Source organism: Perca flavescens, chromosome 1 (assembly GCF_004354835.1).
Source record: "Perca flavescens isolate YP-PL-M2 chromosome 1, PFLA_1.0, whole genome shotgun sequence".
NCBI classification, from domain to species: Eukaryota; Metazoa; Chordata; class Actinopteri; order Perciformes; family Percidae; genus Perca; species Perca flavescens.
Genome location: NC_041331.1, coordinates 27,212,099 through 27,233,469, shown reverse-complemented (window position 1 = coordinate 27,233,469; position 21,371 = coordinate 27,212,099). Strand labels below are relative to the sequence as shown.

The following is a 21,371-nucleotide window of genomic DNA, read 5'->3' as shown; positions in this document are numbered from 1 at the left end:
TACAATTCTGTTACACTGTTGTTCCCTCTATTGGCATCCTCTTTGAACTTTCTTTCTTCCAATAACCTCATTATGATTACTATACGTCTTCATTACAGCAAAGGACCATTTTATATCATACATGAAATTATCAGTCAAGATTAGCCTAGAGCATATTATATGTCGTTGGATGGTACATGTCACAGACTGCCTGGTTTCACTTGGTGTGGTGCGCACACTCAGGCTATTACTTTCTACACTCAAGTGCAATGGCATGCACCCTGAAACCACATAGTCTATGCCCTAATTACTGGACTTGTCAATCACTGAAATGAACTCAGTATAGATGACATTGACTGTGTGCCTTTAGAAAGACTAACTGATCAGCTATGTAAATGAATAACAGGAATGACAGCACAATAATGTACACTCTTTGAAATATTGACATTGATTGTCCCATGAGAAATATATGGAGGTGTTGATTACAATCCAGAAACGATTTAATAGCAACTACAAAAAATAACAAACTAAAGACAGGATCTCTCACACAAAACGTGCACATGCAACGTTATATGCGCGACTGCTGAGTGATAACTCGCTTTGCATAAACAGAAATTGACTGTTTTCACACACACACACACACACACACACACACACACACACACACACACACACACACAAAAATCATGTCATCCTCTGATTGGCCACGTGCATGCACGTAAAACCACACCAGGTTCGTCGTAGCGGAGAAGTGATCGGATTTCGCTACAGGTAGAGCCGCTGTCAAATCCAGCTATTTCTCCCTTTAGGTAAATGCTGCTCAACTTTTCCTGAGCTTGTTACCGCTTGAAGGCGTAAAGACATTAGATGACAACGGACCGCCTGGTGCAATGATTCTCTGTGCAAGAGTCCGGCTCTGAAGCGCGCGCACATTTCAGCACCCTGGACAGCGCACGACGCCGCAGTGGCGATGCGAGGATTCAACCGGTGGCTTTCAACCAGAGCAGCAGTGTGAGGAGACCGTTTGACTGAATGTTGCATAAAAAAAAACTCATGTGGGAAACGCATCTTGCTTTCTCGGTCACTTGGACTAGTGTTTTTTCGTTCTTTCCAATAGAGAGCGTCTCCGTCGACTCCATCGTGTGGGTAGGGTGTGCATAGTTGACTCCAGAAGCCGTGCTGAGAAGCGTGGAATAGGTGACTGTCAGGCGGGCGGAGTTGGGTGGTGGTGGTGCCTATAAGAGACCTTCCATTTATAAGGATGCTGGTGGGAAATGCCTGGAGACAGAGATGAAAAGATTTGTCAAAAGGCACTTGAACTCCTGTCAGATCTTTGTTCGAAGGGGGAAGTGCAGAACGAACACTGCCTGGATTTCATCTACTATTTTCGAGACCTTGCCAGGCCACGTTATACGGATTCAGGTGAGGCATCATTTGCACGCTTGATGGAACGGTTGCATTTGTTTGAACTGCAGTAAACGCGCATGTGACCTCTTTAATTGGACATTCTGCGCCTAAAACTCAAAAAGGTGGTCCAAGCTTTTACTTAGAGTGCTTTTACAATCAGTACCCTTTGTTTGTAAATTCGATCTTCACCATGTTTCCCCACATTACTTATTAGCTTATTTATTATATAATTTCCATTGCAACGAAATACACGTGCACGGCGATAGGCTCTCATTTTCACGGAGAGCCAAATTCGAGGTCTAAAATGTTCAATTATTATTTCCAAACAACATTCACGTGAACCTGACATTTGTAAAGTGTGTGCTATTACTCCAGTTCATTCTTGACACGTGCACAAATGCCGGTGTTGTATAGAACTCTGTTTCACCGTCGAGATCTGTTCCCCCCCTGAACCAACCTTTAATCCTAACCCTAACTACTGAAGGGGGAGATATACGTACAACACCGGCAGTGTTGTCACAGAATAACACATCAAACACAACTGCCTGTATAGGATTCTCCGCCCTGAGTTGCGCTTGCGCTCACCGGTAGCAGTTACTTTCGTGGCACATCCATCTATCCTACTTCTTTAATAGTTTACCAAATATTTAAGTTTTCGTCTTACCTAAAGCATGTATGTACCGTGAAACATTTACTAAATGGATGTACAGAAATTTAAATATAACTGTATTGCAGAAAAGGACGTCGTTTTTGAAGAACAAAGCGGGCATTCAGTCACATGTGTGAATGAATGTGACTACAGAGTCACGTTTCATCATTAGCAACACCTAGGCTAACCATCTTTGTCAGATTGACATGCGTGCGTGCGTGCGTGCGTGCATGTGTGTGTGTGTGTGTGTGTGTGTGTGTGTGTGTGTGTGTGTGTGTGTGTGTGTGTGTGTGTGTGTGTGTGCAGAAGAAAAAAAACGAGGGAGATAATGTGCAGGAGCAGGAAAGCACAGTAACTGCTCCTACTCCATTCATTCTGCTTCCATTAGTTTGCTTTATCATTAATCACTCCTCACCACATTAAAGACCTTTTCTATATTCCCACACCTTTCTTCATGCTACCTCTCTGCACCCCTTTGCTTCAACCTCTCCCTACTTGTTTCCTCCTGCTTTCCTCCATTCCTTAATCTCTCAGCTCTCTCCTCATTCATCATATAGGCCCATCCAGTCTTGTCTTTTCCATTGCACTGACAGTTTGAAAAGTGGAATTGCCATAGTAGGTGCTGTAGTGGAGTTAGCTATCACGATGGCTTGCCTATTCGATTCAATTTCAGTAACCCAGCATGCTGGCAGCACCCATAATAAGAATGACAAAGGAAGTAGATAACAGTAGATAAAAGATCAAAAACTGTGTGTGTTAAGGGTACTGCTCATGAACATTTATGTGTTTTTCACAAATATTCATAAAACATATTGACTTGGCAACTGAAGAAATCCTTTCTTGTTAAAAGTAATTTATAATGGATATGTATTTGTGGCCATCTTGTCAAATGTGTCTGGTATCAGAAAGATAATCAGAGTGATCAATTCATGTGGAAAGTGAAACACATCAAAATGAATCAATATATCACTCCCTTCCCAAAGTCCATAATTTAAAGGGCAACTATTATAAAGCATTTTCAGGATAAACATTTTTTCTCATACTGCCTATGGCTGCTGCATTCACTATGTACTGTGAAAAATCAACAATAAAGGCTCCTAAACCAAATACTACACAACCGGACATGTCACAGCAGTAAAGTGACCTGAAATTGGGGAGAGAAATGACCAGCAAAAGAAAAAAAAACCTCCAGTCCTGCCTAACTAGAGCAGACGACCAATCATAGAAGGCCGGCTTAGAGTTGCTGTTGAAACTGGAGTGTTCAGAACGATTTAGCTGACAGGGATTTGTCTAAAATACATGTACCTCATTATTTGAAATTTTGGCGAAATGAAAAATCCGACATTATAACATTGTAGATATGACAGAAAATATGGAAAAACATAATATGTACACTTTAAGGTTATTTAACCCAAATTTATTGAATGTGTTACATTGTCACTGTGCAGTATTTTTTATGCTCACACAGCCAACTAACAATCATACAACCATCTTGACTTATCTTGTATGTGAATGCTCGCAAGTTGACAACATGGAAATCTAACCTATCCACCCTTTATGATGTGAATGCCACCATGAATTAATCTAGCACGTAACCCCCCATAAAACCATGACTTGTCATGTTTACATTTTGCTTTAAACAAAAGATATTTAATGTGTTAATTAATTAGCTTTAGCTTTTATATTTTGTTACTATTGGACAGAGCCAAACTAGCTGTTTCCCCCTGTTTCAGGTCTTTAGGCTAAGCTAACTGACTGCAGGCTGTAGCTTCACATTTAGTGTACAGACATGAGGGTGGTATTTATCATTTCATCTAAGAATTGGCAAGAAAGTGAATGTGAATTCAGTAATGGTTGCCAAAGCAGGATCCAAAGTACCACTTTTTTTGTAGCCATCTAATTAGTTAGACAAGGACCATCAGGTCAATGCAACTAACATTCTGTGAGGCTAGAAACCGGCAGTAGTCAGGGCCTTGAGAACAACCAATTAGCAATTAGAACCACTCATGTGTAATATATGTTGTGTACTCTGTGTTGATACTAACTGTACAAAGGTGAAATGAAGATATTTCCAATAACTGCATACACACACACACACATATATGTTTAAAGCAAATAACATCTCAGGAGGTAGAAGGTCATATATTGCTTTTTTAGCTTGCCTCCTACACTATTGCACCTTTGAAGGTCCTGTGCTCTAAAATTGGTCCACCCTCCTTGTTGTGATGCAGTCTCTGAATCCTTCCAGATGTCTATAGATTCTTCTCTGCCAGGCAGCACTCTGCAGGCAGCCTACCAAACTGACTGTGGACTAAGTGTCCTCAGATGGCAAGTCCCTCAATTTATCCACATTATTCTCCCAAATCACACATACTCTGGTATTCACAGAATCTCAGAGCAAGGACAGTTTGTCCAAGGTCTGGACAGCGCCAACACACAGAAAAATGCTGCATTAGGCATTGCTGATTTGGAGGGTAGGTAATGCAAAAGTATTACCGTCTTAAATCTTTTGAGATTTGTTGTGACTGTAAATGTGGTGTGACATTTTGTCTTATTTACTTTTAACTAATATGAATGTTAATGGCATAATAAAAAATATAAAAGCTAACTAACAAACGGTTTTATAGCAAGTGTTAGCTCTACATCAGATGTGCCTGGCATGCTTCAGTTTAAAATGATTCCTGGATTATTCCTGCTTGCAACATGTTCTGATGTTTTAAGCAGCATTATTCAAAACAACCAACTCTTTCAGGGTAAAATTGTAGTAGCATATCTTTATATTCAGGATTTTCTACTGAACGTAGAGTGCAATAATTAGAAAAGGAAAAAAGAGGCTGGAATTCAATAACTGTCAGAAATTGTTCACTTGTAACAATTAGTCATACCTTAGTAAGGGCATAGCAACAGGTACACAATACATAATTCTAATATTGTCTTCATATTACTATACTATACTATTTTATTTGTTATAAATAAAAGTTATGATATCATGGTTTAACTGTGGGACAGTGAAGTTAGCCATCAAGCTGCTTTTACTGTAGATACTACCTGTTATGACATGCACCATATAAATACTAAATATTGGCCACTGTCACTGCTGATCTTAATTGTCCAAGTTCGTCATGAAGTCAGCTAGTCACCGAAAAGATATACAGCGAGTTGTCAGCTCATATGGAAAATACATCTATCTATAGTCTGGTAATCAACATCTACCTGATATGATGCTCATTGTGTTTATTATGTTTCTTTAAACATATCAGCATGCATTGCAGTGACACACTGTGCTAAATAATGTGAGTATAGTTACTCAGGAAAAGCAATCATTAGTGCATCTAAAGTGAAATGGGATCATTTTACTCATTAGTATGATTAAAGTAAATGCACTGATTATATACCTATTCGTTTCTTTTGTGTTTTCGTTTTAAATCCTGACAAATCTTCACCAACATTGACCTCAACAAAACCCCTTTGCTATAATACTGTAGGCAACTGTTGCACAGGCAGCACATAAACTAGGCTCAAGTCGGTTTCACTGCCCTCGCACAGAACGATTCTTAGCCAATAATAGACATGGTTATGGCGATACAGTAGACTGATACTGAAAAACACATTATGCAGGAGCCTGGACTTTTCAATATTCCTCTACATTAAATTTAAGTAAAAATTACAGCAGCTATACAGGGATGGCAGTTCAGAAGGGCATTATAAGTCTCAAGTCTATGTAAAATACAGTACTCACATTCCCCAATGCACGTTGGAAAAGATTTTGGATGCTGTGATCATTCCTCCTGTCAATACTCTGCTTTCCTCTAATTACATTCTAAAGTTCAGACAACGCTAATACGATGCTTCAACAGTCTGAGTTAGCCATATTAAGTGGCTACTTTCCAAAGTTACAGTCTTGTATAGAACACAATTCATTGTTTTTAGTATACATCAGCTACACCTCAGCAAGGAAACACTGTCAAGGGAAGCATGAGGGAATTTTTCACTCAAATGATGACTTTGGAAGACACCTTTCATTTGTCTAACTCAGACTGCTGAAGCCTCATGTTATCCTCGGCTGAACTTGTGTGGACCGGATATTCCCTAACATTGTTCACTAAAGCAGAAGTGATCACTGCACGGCCAGTTCGGAGAAGAGGAACAAATATAGTTGCTGATTCTAACTCTTTCAATAGACATGTGAGTATTGTGTTAAGACTTAAAAAAAATCTGGACCTATCCATTTAGAGGTGAAAAACAATTAAAGATTAACAATGGACTGAAATTGTGGCGCATGGCAATACATGTACTTTTTAGTCTTGATGTCCAGATGGGCTGGGCTGTTATTTATGGAGTTATATTACTGTCATTAGTCAAGAGCGCATTATTTCAATTTGTTATTGCTGTAAAGCTCATTAAGGTTTAGAACAATATTTGTAATGGTACTATATTACTTCACTATTATTATCTGCTAATTGCAAAGTAGCTGTCTTGCCTGTATTTTACCTTCTGGTGGACTTATGTGAAAGGCTTAAGATTAGATTGAATTAAGATGTGGTTATAGGACACCATTTCACTCATGTGAAGACTTTGTTTTGACAAAGATAACTCCTGTTGTGAACTTAAATTCAGTTCTGCTTTTATCTTGTTGTCAAGCGTTTACAGTAATCAGCCAACTCAAGCATAGAAAGTGCATGCCTTTGATAATTACATGTAAGGAGGAAGTCTTATAGAAACTAATCTCAGAAATGCACTCCATCCTCATTATAATGTAACCTACATGCTGACCTAAACTCTACTGATGATGTCTACTCTATTTTAGCTCTTCACCACTCATACCAGATAAGTGTGCATAGACTAGGATCATGACTTTAAATACATAAATCAGAGTTAGTTCAGGGTCTGACACAGAAATTAAAGCTTTTACCTTAACCCCTAATGTTTTGCTTGGGGGGGAGGGGGAGTTTGCAGTCAGAGGCTCCAGAGGATAATTAAATAAATGTAGTTAATCCATATTAATCTTGTCAAGGATGTTTTGTCAAAATGTAGAATAAAGTTTCTTTGTGACGTAGTGACAGAAGCATGATGTGTCATAAGACATTGAGAGAAAAGAGAAACCAGCATAAACCGTCACATACCCGTGAGCGTTATTGCAATAACACTATGATGAAATATGTGTAAAAAGGTTTTCACAGTATTTGCTGCTGCTGCTGCTGATGATGATGATAAAAGGGTAAATGTGTAGCTTTGCAACAAAACAGGAAGGAAACTGAATTCACTGTCAGATCCTTATTTCCTGTCTCTCTTGTCACCTTCTCAGATATATCGGTGAGTCTCTTGTCATTGGTAGTGACTGCCTGTGGCTTGGCCCTGTTTGGGGTCTCCCTGTTTGTTTCCTGGAAGCTCTGCTGGATACCATGGAGGGAGCAGGGGCTCTCCCCCACCACCAAGGAGGCCCATGGGCACCTCAACCCCACCATGAGCCCTCTGCCCTCACAGCTTTCAGCCAGGCAGCCAGTATACACAGCTGTGGACCCCCCGCCGCAGAACCGCCGTGAGTCGTCACACTGCTCCATTGCCAGAGAGCCCACTACTGTGGCATCTGTAGTGTCAGTGGAGGCTCCGATGACTCCCGTATCACCCCCACCTGTGGTCATGGCCACACCTGAGGCAGCTATGAAGATCAGTCACACATCTCCAGACATCCCACTGGACGCACAGAGTAAAAGCCGGGTAAATGGGGTTCACACCAACCCTCGTATGCAGAGACAGACCACTGAACCCCCACCCTCTGGTGACTTGATGTCGGAAGTTGGGTCAGTATAAGCTTTTTGATTATCGTTTTGTCTTAGTCATAACTACTAGATTTCTGGAACACTTCCACCAACCTCTTACATTCATTGATGTTTGAACTCATCAGTGCTCATGGCTCTTAACCATTGCCAGACAAAAATATCAATTTATTCTGCAAAACTTCATTCAAAGCCCACGTTTAAAGTCCAATGGCAATGTTTTTTCAACTTTTTGCTTTCTACAATGTCTCTGCATGACAAATAAAATTCGTTTAAGGTTAGGAAAAGATTGTACTGGAAAAAATGTGTATTAACAGGACGTGAACTCTACACTACACAGCTTTACACCGTGCTACATATAGAGAACACTACTTCCTTCATGGGTATGCAACTTTGGCACTGAGTGTAAATTGTGAGGTGCAGAATCATCCAGTATGGATGTAAATGCCTTTTCTGACCTAATCTGTTGATGTTGTATGGTGATGTTTGTGGTTTTCCTCTGCCCACAGACAAGGGTCCATTCGCAGGCATATCAACCTGTCCAACCCAGACTTCAATGTGGCCCAGTTCCAAAGGCAGGACTCCCTCACTGGAATGGGGCTTGGCCTTGGTCGCCTTAAACCTGAGCTCTACAAACAGCGCTCCCTTGAGGGAGATGAAGGCAGTCGCAGAGGCGGGGGCTGTGGGCGCCTGCACTTTATCCTCAAATTTGACTGTGACCAGGAACAGTTAATAGTTAAGATCCACAAAGCAGAGGACCTCCCAGCCAAGGACTTCTCTGGTACCTCTGACCCTTATGTTAAGATCTACCTGCTACCTGATCGCAAGACCAAGCACCAGACCAAGGTGCACCGGAAGACGCTGAACCCTGTGTTTGATGAGGTCTTCCTGTTTCCCGTGGCGTACTCTGAGCTTCCCACACGTAAGCTGCACTTCAGTGTCTATGACTTTGACCGGTTTTCACGTCATGACATTATTGGCCAAGTGGTTGTGGACAACTTCCTGGATCTGGCAGATTTTCCCAGGGAGACGAAACTCTGTCGGGACATCCAGTACGTCTCCTCGGTGAGTCAGCAGTTATGTTTAATATGATGTCATGCTCACTTAGATATGCCATGTCATGTTTAATTTATTATTATTACCACAAATGTGCAAAATGTGTTTTAAGAAGTCTGACAGATTTGCTGCAACTTTAATGAGAGCTGAGATGATTTAGCTCAGTTGAGTCCTTCAATTCAGCACAGTCTGTCTCTCGCTGACAGTATAAAGTGTAAAATAAGTAATAAAGTTGACTGCTTGTTTAAACACACTGAGCTGTCAGCTCTGAATAAACAAGAGACGCATTAGTTGGTAGGTAAGGTCAATAGGTCTCTCTTTGAAGAAAAGGATTTGTGTGTCTCTGACTGCTGGTGAGATGGAGAGTCTTGTAGCAGTAAGTAAAGTATCTGTTCCATATCTGATATCAATATAGTTGCCTCCTGCAGTATTTTACAGACTAGCCACTACCAACAGTGGTACATCTCAGGCATCTGTACTGTACTGTTATATAACAACTTTTACACATATGCTTCATTGCCTTTTCAATTTTTTAAATGTAGACTGTAGTTAAGAAATGTTAGGAGGCAGTGTGTGTGTGTGTGTGTGTGTGTGTGTGTGTGTGTGTGTGTGTGTGTGTGTGTGTGTGTGTGTGTGTGTGTGTATGTGTGTGTAAGAGAGGGAGAGCATTAGGGTCATACTTTAGTATGAGGTCATGAGCGCCTGTTATAGACAATATGTGTCAATATTTATGGGTTTATGCTTCCAGTGATTGCTTCATTGACAGGCATTTCATCATGTGAGCATGTCCAGTTGTAATGTGCAATTGATCCCTTTCTTTGTGGCATGCTTAAGTGGCCTTAATACGATTCCTTGCCATTGATCGCTGCAGACAATTCATTTCATCCTAGTGAGGTCAATGAAGCAAGATCAGTGAGGCACAGGTGTTGTGGTGGGTTAAATTTCCGTAGGTCCTGCCCTCGGTTACATCTGTTAAGATGACTTTTTTTTTTCTTGGGTTTGCAATGTTGAAGCGTTCAGAAATACGAGCAATCTCTTTTGTGAGTACAATGCTATCACAACCAATAGAACCAATGTCCCAAGAAAACCCAAGTTGTAATATACTGTAGTTTTTTTTTTCTTTAAGACAACACTTTTATTATTGCTGAACTGTAATATCAACTACCTGGCACCATTAAGCAGACCACTAAGTCAGTTCTACAGTGTATAAAGCAGCATGCAGCTATATTACTGAGCAGCTGTGTGTGTGAGGATTTGTTACCTTCTGCTCTGTCCCTCACTGCATATGCAAATGGTCTGCACTGCAGCTATTTCAGTTTAATAAGCTTGGTAGCTCAGGACCTGAATTTGTGTCTTTTACCGATCCACTGTCAATCCAGGCTAAATATAGCCACTGGAGTAATGTGGTCTATGTAATTTAGCCAGGAAAGGAAACTTGTTAAAACTTGAAACTTGTTAAGGTGTTTTTCTACTTTGGTCTCTCACATTGTGCAAGAGAGCTGCATCATTTAATTGTGATATTCATTTTCATTCATTCAGAATAACTGCTCCACTGTGTATCATTTGTGTGTGTGTGAATCGTTAAACCAGATGGTAGTGCAGAAATACATTTGAAAGGCATCTGGTGAACATGTTTTAGAATTGCCTATTTGAGCGTATTTTGTTACAGCAATATCTCAAGACAGGCCATGATATTTTGTGATTATATCACAGCTAAGGGGCGTTGTTTGGCCCAATTCCAAGCTAAAGTGAGCTATTGCTTTTATAAAACGGTCATCACGTATGGCAATATAAAAGTTATAGTCACATTACAATTAAAACTAACTGATCGAGGCAGCCTTAGACCAGCAACTAACCGATGGAGGCAGTGGTAGATCAGCAACTCCTGTGTTCTTCGAGGTAAAATTGCTTCCACCTTCCTCTCTTCAGCTGTCCTATCCAAAAAAGAAGAGAGAAAAAGAGAAAGAAAAATAATCTTGTGTCAATGGAGTCGGGCGTCTTTGAAGACAGCATAGATTACAGATTCAGTTCCCTGTCGGAAAGGGCTGTCTGCAGTGTAGACGGACCATACTCTAGCACTGTGGAGCTCTGGCAATATGAGACTAGCTGAAGACCATTAACATCTTCCTACTCATGGCCTCTAAAAATACTCTCTTTCTCTCTGTCTCTCTCTCTCTCTCTCTGTCTCTCTCTCTCTCTCTCTCTCTCTCTCTTTCACAGCACGCATGCATATACGCACGCACCCAAACACACACACACACACACTCTCTGTATCCTCCTGCTTTACCTAGATGCTAGCTGCTGCTTTCTGTAACCAGTGAATGCTGAAAGCAAAGGCAGGTTAGATGGATCCATCCAATCCGTCTTTGCTTGACCACACTCACTGCACTGAAAAGTGCATGTAGGCCATATCGGCCACTCACACAGTACAAGCCATATATACGGCCATAACCACACTTGGCATCCACAAAATCAGCAGCTGTGTCCCACTTTCATAATACATACAAAGTCTAACTGGGTTTTGAGTACGTAAAAGGGACAAAAATAAGTAGTAGTTCATAAATAGTAGATGTCAATCATTAAGTAGGTTCACTTGAATTGTCTGGTGTTGATGGACACTGTGGCCTTATATTACTGTGCATGTAGGGAATGGAAGAGGTACTCATGGCCAGAAAGAGTTTAAAGACAGCTGCGTCAAGATCCTGGAAAAAAATGTTTCTTTTAGTTAAGTTTAATTAGGTGCAGCTGTTGTAGTTGATTGATGTTTAAAATAAAGCATTTTAGTTACTACTAAACTAACGGCAAAACAGTGAACTATACTTCTGTATAGTGTTAGTATGTAGTGTTACTGTGTAGAATGTAATTAGGGGAATTATCAGGTTGAGGACAGCAGGGTGACACGTTCAGTATGCTCTAGAGTGCCCATATGCTTGATGTTCTAGGGTCACAATGTGTAACCATTCTGGTGAGAAGCTTCAGCCTCTAATGAGCTGTCACAGTGGCAAAGTACAACAACCAGCTTGACAGCTTCATAGACACATAAAGGATCATGCAGAAGCGGGTGACTGCTTAGCTATTCTGGCATCCATTGTGGTTGGAAAGGCAGAGACCCATGTTCAAATGCAATCTATTTGACTTGTCATAAAGTAGAATAAAGCACCAGCACTGCCCCCAATATAGTTTGTTAGAGGGCAAACCCTGTGTGGAACAGATCACAGGGATGTACACTGACATTTGCACTTACGTATATCTTGAAAGCTTATGTCTTCTTAAAACCAAAACAAGACAGTGTTAGTGTAGGTTGACTTAATATGAACGTTCTAGCTATCAGTTCTAAGTAGGTATTCATTTATTTACCATAACAAAGCTGATCTGGGGTAGAAAATAAGAGAAATGGCTAGTGAGATGCTGAGAAAATGACGAAGATATCTTTCAATATGTCAGTGTGTGTCAGAGAAAGACGGAAGGGAAATATTGATAATGACCAAAGTATTGATATTTTGTATAAACTTGTTTTATGGTGCAGTGCTGACACTTCTGGCCTTTACTATTGATTGTTAATCAATGTTACCCAGTTGGAACAGAATGGTATGTGACAGGTGGCGATGGGGACCAGAGATTCACAGTATCTGGAGTGCTCCATTCTCACACTGTTTTCATTTTATGCACTAATCAGGTCATGCACACATGCCCACACATACAGTACACACAGACTCTTACACTTGTTCTCAGACATTTGCACACATACAACTTAGCTCTGCGGAGCTTATTCCCGCATCTGCTTCAAGACACTAGTACTTGCATACAGGGCCACGAACGGATCAGCCCGAGCATACATCCAGGACATGGTCAAACCCTCTACCCCAACCCGCCCATCCGCTCTGCATCAGCCAACCTGCTTGCTGCCCCCTCACAGCGAGGGAGAGCTAATCACTTAACGAAATCCTGACTGTTTCCTTTCCTGGCTCCTAAATGGTGGAATGAGCTCCCTATTGACATCAGGATGGCTGAAAGCCTATGCGTCTTCCGCCGAAGGCTAAAAACACATCTCTTCCAACTACACCTCGGATAAAATAAAAAAAAAAAAAAAATATATATATATATATATATATATATATTTCTTGAAGCTGCACTTTCATATGGCTCTTAGTAGTTTTACTTATTTAAAGCTAATGTACTTGCACTTACTACTTGTTGTCTGGAGTTTGAACCTTCAGGGTTGAAAGCACTTAATTGTAAGTCGCTTTGGATAAAAGCGTCAGCTAAATGACATGTAATATTTAGTCCTTATGTTTTTTTCGCGCAGCAGTTTTCCTTGGATTAGGGTGGCACCTAAATCATGGTTGCAGCTGTCGCCGTGGTCCTGCTCCCCGCCCTGCTATGCCCTGCTACACCCTGCTACGCTCTGCAGTGCCCTGCTACGTCCTGCTGCGTCCTGCTATGCCCTGCAGTGCCCTGCTATGCCATGAACTACTACAGCTACTATTTGTAGTCATAGTTCCATTACCTTTATTGAGACTATGATTGCCACTGTTCATCACACACCCAACCGGCACCTTCAGACACCGCATACCAAGAGCCTGGGTCTGTCTTAGGTTTCTCCCTAAAAGGAAGTTTTCCTCACCACCCGAGGTTTCTCCCTAAAAGGAAGCTTTTCCTCGCCACTGTTGCACTAAATGCTTGCTCTTGGGGGAATTACTGGAATTGTTGGGTCTTTGTAAATTATAGAGTGTGGTCTTGACCTACTCTATCTGTAAAGTGTCTTGAGATAACTCTTGTTAGGGGTCCGCGTTTGCAATGCAACGCGGTTCACAGATCCAGCGGAATCTGTGAAATGAGAACTTATGATGCTCGTTCGGCATGCCGTTTTGAGTCTCTGTACCAAATTCAGCGAAGATCGGCCATTAGGGGGCGCTATACTCAACATAGACCAGTTTTGGCCCTTTTACTCAATCAATGTGAATGGGATATTTGCAACGGCAATGTACCACAGACCTTGCGGCTCAAACCTCTTGATATTTCCCGACGTTTGCCTCCCACCTTTACGCTTTTGGTCCCGCTTTTGCATGCTTTCACTAATGCAGAAGAAGAAGTGCAGAAGTAGGATATGTTGTATCCAATGCATTAGAACTCATTTGTCATAATCAAGGTACAGATTCCTAGAACAATAGGATTATCATTAAGTCATGATTGTCAGTGGGACTGACCATATGGTTTGTTCCATTGCCAGATTTGGATTGTTTAGATCTATGAGTTTTTATGGTTTTGAAAAGGAGCATGGCAATACAAAGAAAAGCTTTAAAATATATTACTATTAAATGTGGCTTACTTTTGGTTTCTTTGGTTTTATTTATTATTTTGATTGACGGTTGTGTCTTTAATGTGCTAGGGTGTGCAAATTGTAAATGATGGTTCCAACCCGCAGGTATTAAATGCCGTTTTTTGCCTAAGAGGGATTCTGGAGCACATGACCAGCCCTAATCTCTCTCTTGTCCCACCTGTATCTGGAGTGTGCACAAAGACCATGGACTATGAAGCGTGTTAAACCCACAGGATCCTTTTGGGATGTGGAATGCATTTTCTGGAGTGATTGTCAGTTAATCCATCATGCAAATTAAAATGCCTTAGACCATAGCCTTGTAGAATACTTGATCCTGATTGTAACAAAAGACCAACGTCAAGATACAAGGCGATATGGGTCTCAGGAGGGGAAGTCTTAAACTCTTTTTCTTTCTCTCCCGCCTTCTTTCTTATACTCATATAGTTTGTGAAAAAGAAAGAGGACATCAAATATAATATATATTTTTTAACATAAATCATGACCTATTTTTGTAACTAAATGAAAATTTCATTAAACTTCTTCAGACTCTGCTAAGCCAAAAGAACTGTACGTTGTAATGCACATTATCCAACTGTATTTCATACTATGCAGTTTGAAACAAATAATAAAATAATAATTTAATTAAATAATATATAAAGGAGTGATAGAATGATTATATAGGGTATTTCACACTGTTCCTTAAGGTCTCCTAATAGGGTATGTAACATTGGTTGGGCTGAAAATGGCCCAGGTGCTGTTCTATGGGCCCTAATGCAACCCTGTGAAAAATCCCTGGATGAAACGAGAGGTTGTCTCCATTATATGGTATGCTCATGAATATTTAGTTGGCTGAACACACACACACACACACACGTGCACACACAGCCCCTCCCCTCCATGCCACTCCGTGCACACCACGTCACACACTGCACAGAAATTTTATACATTGTTCGTCTGCTGTTTCATTACTAAATTCACTTCTGAGACTTTTTTCTGCGAGAAATCAACTATGTAGAGCTCAAATATGTGAAATTGATGGCTAATTGCAAATTTGGTCAGACTGTGTCGGAGTTCAGGAGCTCCACAGTCTGAGGTGACAGCCGGCCGGTGCCTGCTGTGGTTGCAGCCTTGCCGGTCGGCCTGTCCACCTTCACAGACCCCACTGTGAGCTGGCCGGCAGCCCATACCCAGCGCAAAGTCACCATTTCTGTATTACCTACTGAATGGCCGTGTGTGTGAGTGAGAGCGCGGTCAGCAAGCTTGTTACGCCCACAATCTCTTGTGGCGCATTATAACTTAGAAAAACCACAGGTTCCAGTTAATCTTATAATGGATGTGTGTTGAGTTATTTAAACAAATGATTGGGGAAATAAACGCCTCTTGTCCACGAGTCTCCTGATAGAGCTCCATTCAGCTCACAGCGGGGTCTGTGAAGGAGGACAGGTCGGGCTGCAAGGCAGTGACTCCGCCAGGCACCAGCCGCTGTCGTGTCAGATTGTGGAGCTCCTGAACTCTGACACAGTCAGACCAAATTTGCAATTAGCCATCGATTTTCGTAAAAAAAAAACTGCCCATATTTTCTCGCATAAAAAATCTCAGAAGTGAATTTAGTAATGAAATAGCAGACAAACAATGTATAAAATTCCTGAGATCTGCGTGACCTAGATTCAGAAGACCAGCTTGCCTCAGATCAGTGGTTTGTATGTAAATGTTGGGGCATGACAAAGACTAGAGCCAAATAAGGTACGGCTACCGAGTTGAAGTCAACTATTAGCTTTGTTGAGATTTGCCCGTTTTCAGCAGCAGTTTCAAAGTGTGAGATTTGCATAGGAAATAGGTGTCACAGGTGATTTTGAGGTTCTATGTATGCCTATTTTACCCACGAACTGTCGTAATTCAACTATGACAAGGTAAACTCGGTTTTGCATTCTATCACCCCTTTAATATATAAAAAATGAATAACCCCCAACTTAGATTAGGCTCCAATTATAAGTAGTATATCTATTTTTTTCTGATTGTTTTTTGCACAGTGAAGTTCAATCAACCAAGATCAATTACTCAATAGTGCCTAAGTGTGTGAGAGGGTGTGTCATATCCAACAACCCCCCCAATAATCAAAACTGGCCAGTGCAATCCCCCCCAAGAACTTTATATAATTTCATTTACATAAATTAAGACATCTGCACCATAAATTGATGCAGAAAAGGAACAAATTGTTGCAGAAAAATTCAGCATAATGCAAAGTGTTTGATGCTCAAAATTTTTATTTTGGAGATCTTAACCCCCCCCCCTCCAATGTTGAACCCAAAGTTACACCCTTGTATTTCAGACATTAGATGCCATTTATCTCATCATCTAAACCACAGTTAACCGAGCAGCTCTGAGTAGTAATGTGATACCATAGATTCTTGGTTCTCAGGTTTTATGTTCACACACGTATTAAACTCACTGAGCATCCCTTTAAGAATGATTGCATTGAAAGTTAATAGCAGAAACGCAATCTTTCCGCCAAACCACTAGATCAGCAAGAGATTCTGCTGTAGGAGGAGTTGTCTTCACCAGACACGTTTGTGTGCTTTCCTGGTTCTCACTTCTTTGGTGGAGTTATTTTAAGAGTAAGTGAGAAGTGAGCTTCTGCCTTTCTGCAGCTCAACAGAAGTCTCCATGCCGGGTGAAATGTGGGAGGCTTGTATTTGAGCAATGTGACAGAAGAGAGTAGAGAGAGATTCAACTCTGTAACCAAATGCCAGATGGCTATGCCATTGTTCTTCACCTTTGACTAGTGTACAGTAATGAAAAGCAGCAGTACTAGAAATAATGTCATTAATATCATTTAGATATGAGCAGCTGTCAGTATATCAATATAATAGCAACAGATACTTGCATGACAGAAATTAGTAATATATCATCAAAATAAAGCTTATGGTAGAGTTAATGCGTTCTGTGTTGTCTTTCAGGATAATGTGGACCTCGGGGATCTGATGTTTTCGCTCTGTTACTTGCCCACTGCGGGCAGATTGACCATTACCATGATAAAGGCCCGCAATCTCAAGGCCATGGATATCACTGGCGCATCTGGTAATTGAAAACTGATACTGTCTACAACTACAGAGTTTCGCTGGTATCCTAAATGAAAATGAATGTCTTTCCGTTCTGTTTGTCTCACTTTCATAGATCCATATGTGAAGGTTTCACTAATGTGCGATGGTCGCAGACTGAAGAAGAGGAAGACATCGACGAAAAGGAACACTTTGAATCCAGTCTATAATGAGGCTATTGTCTTTGATGTCCCTCCAGAAAATATAGAGCAAATCAGCCTTATGATTGCAGTGATGGACTATGACCGGTTAGGAACCATTGCAATTCCATACCTGCTACAGGACAAAAAGGATGAAATGTTTTTAAAGTGCTTTTTTGTAAACTCTGACTCTTTGTTGCTGTCATATAACTAGTTTAACAGTTTGAGTTTTCACACTCAAGATGTAATACATAATTATTTTTGGAACGCATGGTAGTCGCGATCACATTTTTTTCCTCTCTCCCCCCCTCTGCACCTACAGTGTAGGCCATAATGAGGTTATTGGTGTGTGTCGAGTTGGCAACGATGCAGACAGCCTCGGTCGAGACCACTGGAGTGAAATGCTCACGTGTCCCAGAAAACCTGTCGCTCACTGGCATCCTCTTGTTGAGGTGAGGTGACTTTACTGTGATGGGTGTGACGTGTTTCCATGCATGCACGAGGACTGACCACATTTTGAACACAAACTATTTTTTTGCTCTTTTTGTCATTGCTCTTACACATGTAGGTTTTAGCTCTCAGGAAAGAATATGCTAACAAATGTTAGAGCAAAATGAAATTTGGTAGATGGTTATAATCAGCTATTACTGTAACAGACCCTGAGACGTGTGTCCAGTTCAATACATTGGCAGATTTTGTTACAAAAAGCAAAGTGTGTGCAAAATGTAGATTTCCAGGAGATAATATTAGAGACGATAAAGCTTTATTTAGCCATGTGGTAAAATTGTAGCGGGAGTATTAAAGGGATTCAGTAGAGGAAACAAAGCAGAACACATACAATATATATGCTGCCAACATGTTTGTCACATTGCATGTTAAAGAAGTAAAGGAAAAAGAAGATGACTAAAGGCAAATAAATGGATTACTGACATTTATGGAAAACAAACTCTTTTAAAAAAACACGAGGCTCCACAGAGGGTGATGCTGTGTTTGTGAAAGTAGGCTTACTAATCTGGATCTGACGGCGGAAATATTACCTGCTCTGAAACAGATCACATCTTGTGCCAAAGTTACCATGCCGATGCACTGTAATGTACCTAGTGTAAAAGACCAAAAAGCCAGTTTTAAACCCTCAGTTATCTTTGTAATTGACTAGGTCCCTATACAGGACAGATCCCTTGTCTTTCTAGAGTGTGCCAGATCACTCATTGTATATTTATAGTCTTTATTTTCTTTCTTTTTCTAGATAGTGCAGTGGGGAACTAGCGAGGGAAACAAAGTAGACAAAGCTCTGACGCAGTTCAGCCCCAGGCATGTTGGGGTACATGTAGGTTTTAGATGAGAGCCACTCAGCTCTCTCATGGCAGTTCATGTTTTTAATATGTGAAAAACAAAATAAATGCAATCACCCAAATATCTACCCTTGGAAAAAACTTAACATTCACTGGGAATTGCAGAAGAGTGGATGAGGCAGAGATACTATATAACCTATTCTGACAGCAGAGAAGAGTAAGTCTCGCTGAGAAGTTGGTATCTCTGACCAGTGCACTCAGCCGGACAAAAATGGCTTTATTGGGTACATTTGTGTGCACATCAAAGGTCTGCGTCTTGCAAAATACAAAGACAGTGAGAGTCAGAGATAGCTGGAAATTGAGCTAGTTATGTTTCTTTCATGGCTATTAAAGCATGTACTATAGTACTTTGAAATCTTCATTGGAGCCTCAAAAAACACCACTTATTATTTGCTTCCTCCCAGTTTATATCAGTCAGTGGTTCTGTCTTCACAAGTCCCTCATCCTTACACCACTCCCGAAACTGTAAAGCACTAGCCCTAACATGCTGATAGGTTCAAATGCAGGTCTATCTACGTGTTTGTTTGCCAAGTAAGCCACTTTTTCTGTAATCTTTGTGCTTGCATTTGGCAACAAACAGTCTCACAGTCTATTCCAATAAAATTGAGTGAATACATAAATAAACTGACTTCACAAAAATCCAAAATAAAATGGGAGACATTCACTGTTTTGTTTTACTGCCAAAGTTATAACTCTGTGGTGGTTAATACATTTGTTTTGAGGTTCCGAGATAAAAAGCTGCAATTTTGAAAATGTATCCCTGGTTTTCTTTGATAGGACATCTGTTTATATGACTGTGTGAGAAAGGGTTTGTTTTTACACGTGCATCGCACAGCTCTAACTGAATGTTTCTGCTTGACTATTCTTTGCAGTACCAGGGGACCACGGGTAATAGCCAGGGAGGATCCTGTAATTCTCTGAAGACGCCTCCTTCTCCGTAGCCTTGAGCAACACTTCAGAAAAGAGCATCCATCAACCTGAAGCCTTGGCTGTATACCTTTGGACTGTAGTGTTGCTGAGTGCTGCACACATATGTTCCTAAAAGAAGAATGCAGACATCAATAAACTAATGTGGAAAAGAGAGACACAAACTGTCTTGAGCTCTACTCAGTTGGATCAGTTGCATGTTGAATGACCGCACAGATGGATGTTTTCTTTTCTATGATGTTCCATAAGAAAAACAACAGGCATAATGCAGACATTTTAAGTCTGTGCTATTCCTGGGTTTATACAGTAGTAATTGTTTTTTACTTAGTCTTGTTACTTGTTTCAATGAGGTGAGTCTGTATTTGCACAATGTACTAACAACCAGTTGAACTGCCATACTGTTTTTTAATTTGGTGGTAAATTGGTGCATGAGGTCATGGTTTGGTGGGATATCTTCTCCTAGTTTGTTTGTTTTTTGTTTCTATTTTTGGGAATACGATGTGTTGTTCTGTCAGTTGATGTACAGTGACGGTTGATTTTCTAGGCAACGTATCTGTAAGAAAAATATGTTAAATGTTATCAATAAATATTATTCTATAAAAAAAACATTGTTGATCTCTGCCAGTTCAATTGTTGTGAGCATTACAATTTAATTGTGCAAAAATGTTTTCCTCATTTTAGGAATATAAGAAAAACCAAGATGGACAACTAGAAAACATGTGAAACAATAAAGTAATGAAAATTAAAATGTAAAAAAGAGTTTGATTTATATTGTTTAAGTTGTGACTTTTTTTGCAACATGTCAATTGAATTTCTCTTTAAGATGAGTGTTATTAGAATTGCAATCCATAGAAAGACAGCCACATGGAGTTCTGAAATAGGCGAGAAAGGCTGTTTGTGAGCAGATTATCAATGCCCGTAGCCACAGCATTGAACCTTTGCCAAATTAGCTTGTATGGTCTATAGTACAACATAAATATCTTGTGTCTCTAGTAATACTGCTAATGTTGAGATTGGACCCGCACTGTTAATGCAACTCTAAATGCTTCTGTTAATCCTGTGTATTGTATACAACAACAACAATACATAAATAAAACAGGAGAGTCTTATGAAGAAATACAAAGATATTATGGAATTGAATTGCCTTCCTGATTAAATTATGCAGAATTCCAAGAGGAACGCTAATAAGACTTTTTTCAAAACCTGTGAAAAAGATAAGAGAGAATCCAAATGAGATTTGGAGAGCTAAAGTTAGGTCAACTTCCAATAATGTAATTAACTATTAACTGCAAATTACATCTGAAATAGAGGCGACAGTATATCACACTTTGGGCTGCATGCTAGGAAGGACTCTTCTGCTTCTTCTATTACATTTTAACAAGGTTTTGGTTATCCACAGTTATAATGTTTAGCATTTAGCAGTGTTGTGTTATGATGCTATAATAATGCTGGTGTCTAATTACTTTTGTGAAATGGAGACTGTAAAAACATACACTATTCAAACTGGCTGATTTGGTATGAATAATACAGTAACATTGTAAGAATCCATATTTCATATAAGATATTTATTTCTTTATGCAGATGGCTTAAGATTTACTAAAAAGCAGTAAAAGATTTTTTTTATCACAGTGTCTGACCCAAATCTTTTTTACTTAATCACAACTGC

The 21,371-nt window shown here is 40.2% G+C and overlaps 1 protein-coding gene across 2 annotated transcripts; it reads left to right on the top strand.

Moving 5' to 3' along the window:
- Nucleotides 1–730: 730 nt before the first annotated feature.
- On the top strand, nucleotides 731–20,313 carry syt9a (synaptotagmin IXa). Of its 2 annotated transcripts, XM_028580739.1 has the most exons (7): nucleotides 731–1,401; nucleotides 7,341–7,836; nucleotides 8,322–8,877; nucleotides 17,146–17,266; nucleotides 17,363–17,534; nucleotides 17,749–17,878; nucleotides 19,651–20,313. In XM_028580739.1, the coding sequence occupies exons 1-7, from the start codon at nucleotides 1,254–1,256 to the stop codon at nucleotides 19,717–19,719; spliced, it is 1,692 nt and encodes a 563-aa protein (XP_028436540.1). In that variant the 5' UTR covers nucleotides 731–1,253; the 3' UTR covers nucleotides 19,720–20,313. The 2 variants fall into 2 exon arrangements, with proteins under 2 accessions (XP_028436540.1, XP_028436547.1); XM_028580746.1 differs by lacking the exon at nucleotides 19,651–20,313 and having other exon boundaries at nucleotides 17,749–17,887.
- The last annotated feature ends 1,058 nt before the right edge of the window (nucleotides 20,314–21,371 follow it).

Coding starts and splice junctions, on each gene's coding strand:
- syt9a (XM_028580739.1), top strand. CDS start 1,254: ATGCCTGGAGACAGAGATGAAAAGATTTGTCAAAAGGCACTTGAACTC. Junction 1,402..7,340: donor GCCACGTTATACGGATTCAG/GTGAGGCATCAT, acceptor TCACCTTCTCAG/ATATATCGGTGAGTCTCTTG. Junction 8,878..17,145: donor ACATCCAGTACGTCTCCTCG/GTGAGTCAGCAG, acceptor GTTGTCTTTCAG/GATAATGTGGACCTCGGGGA.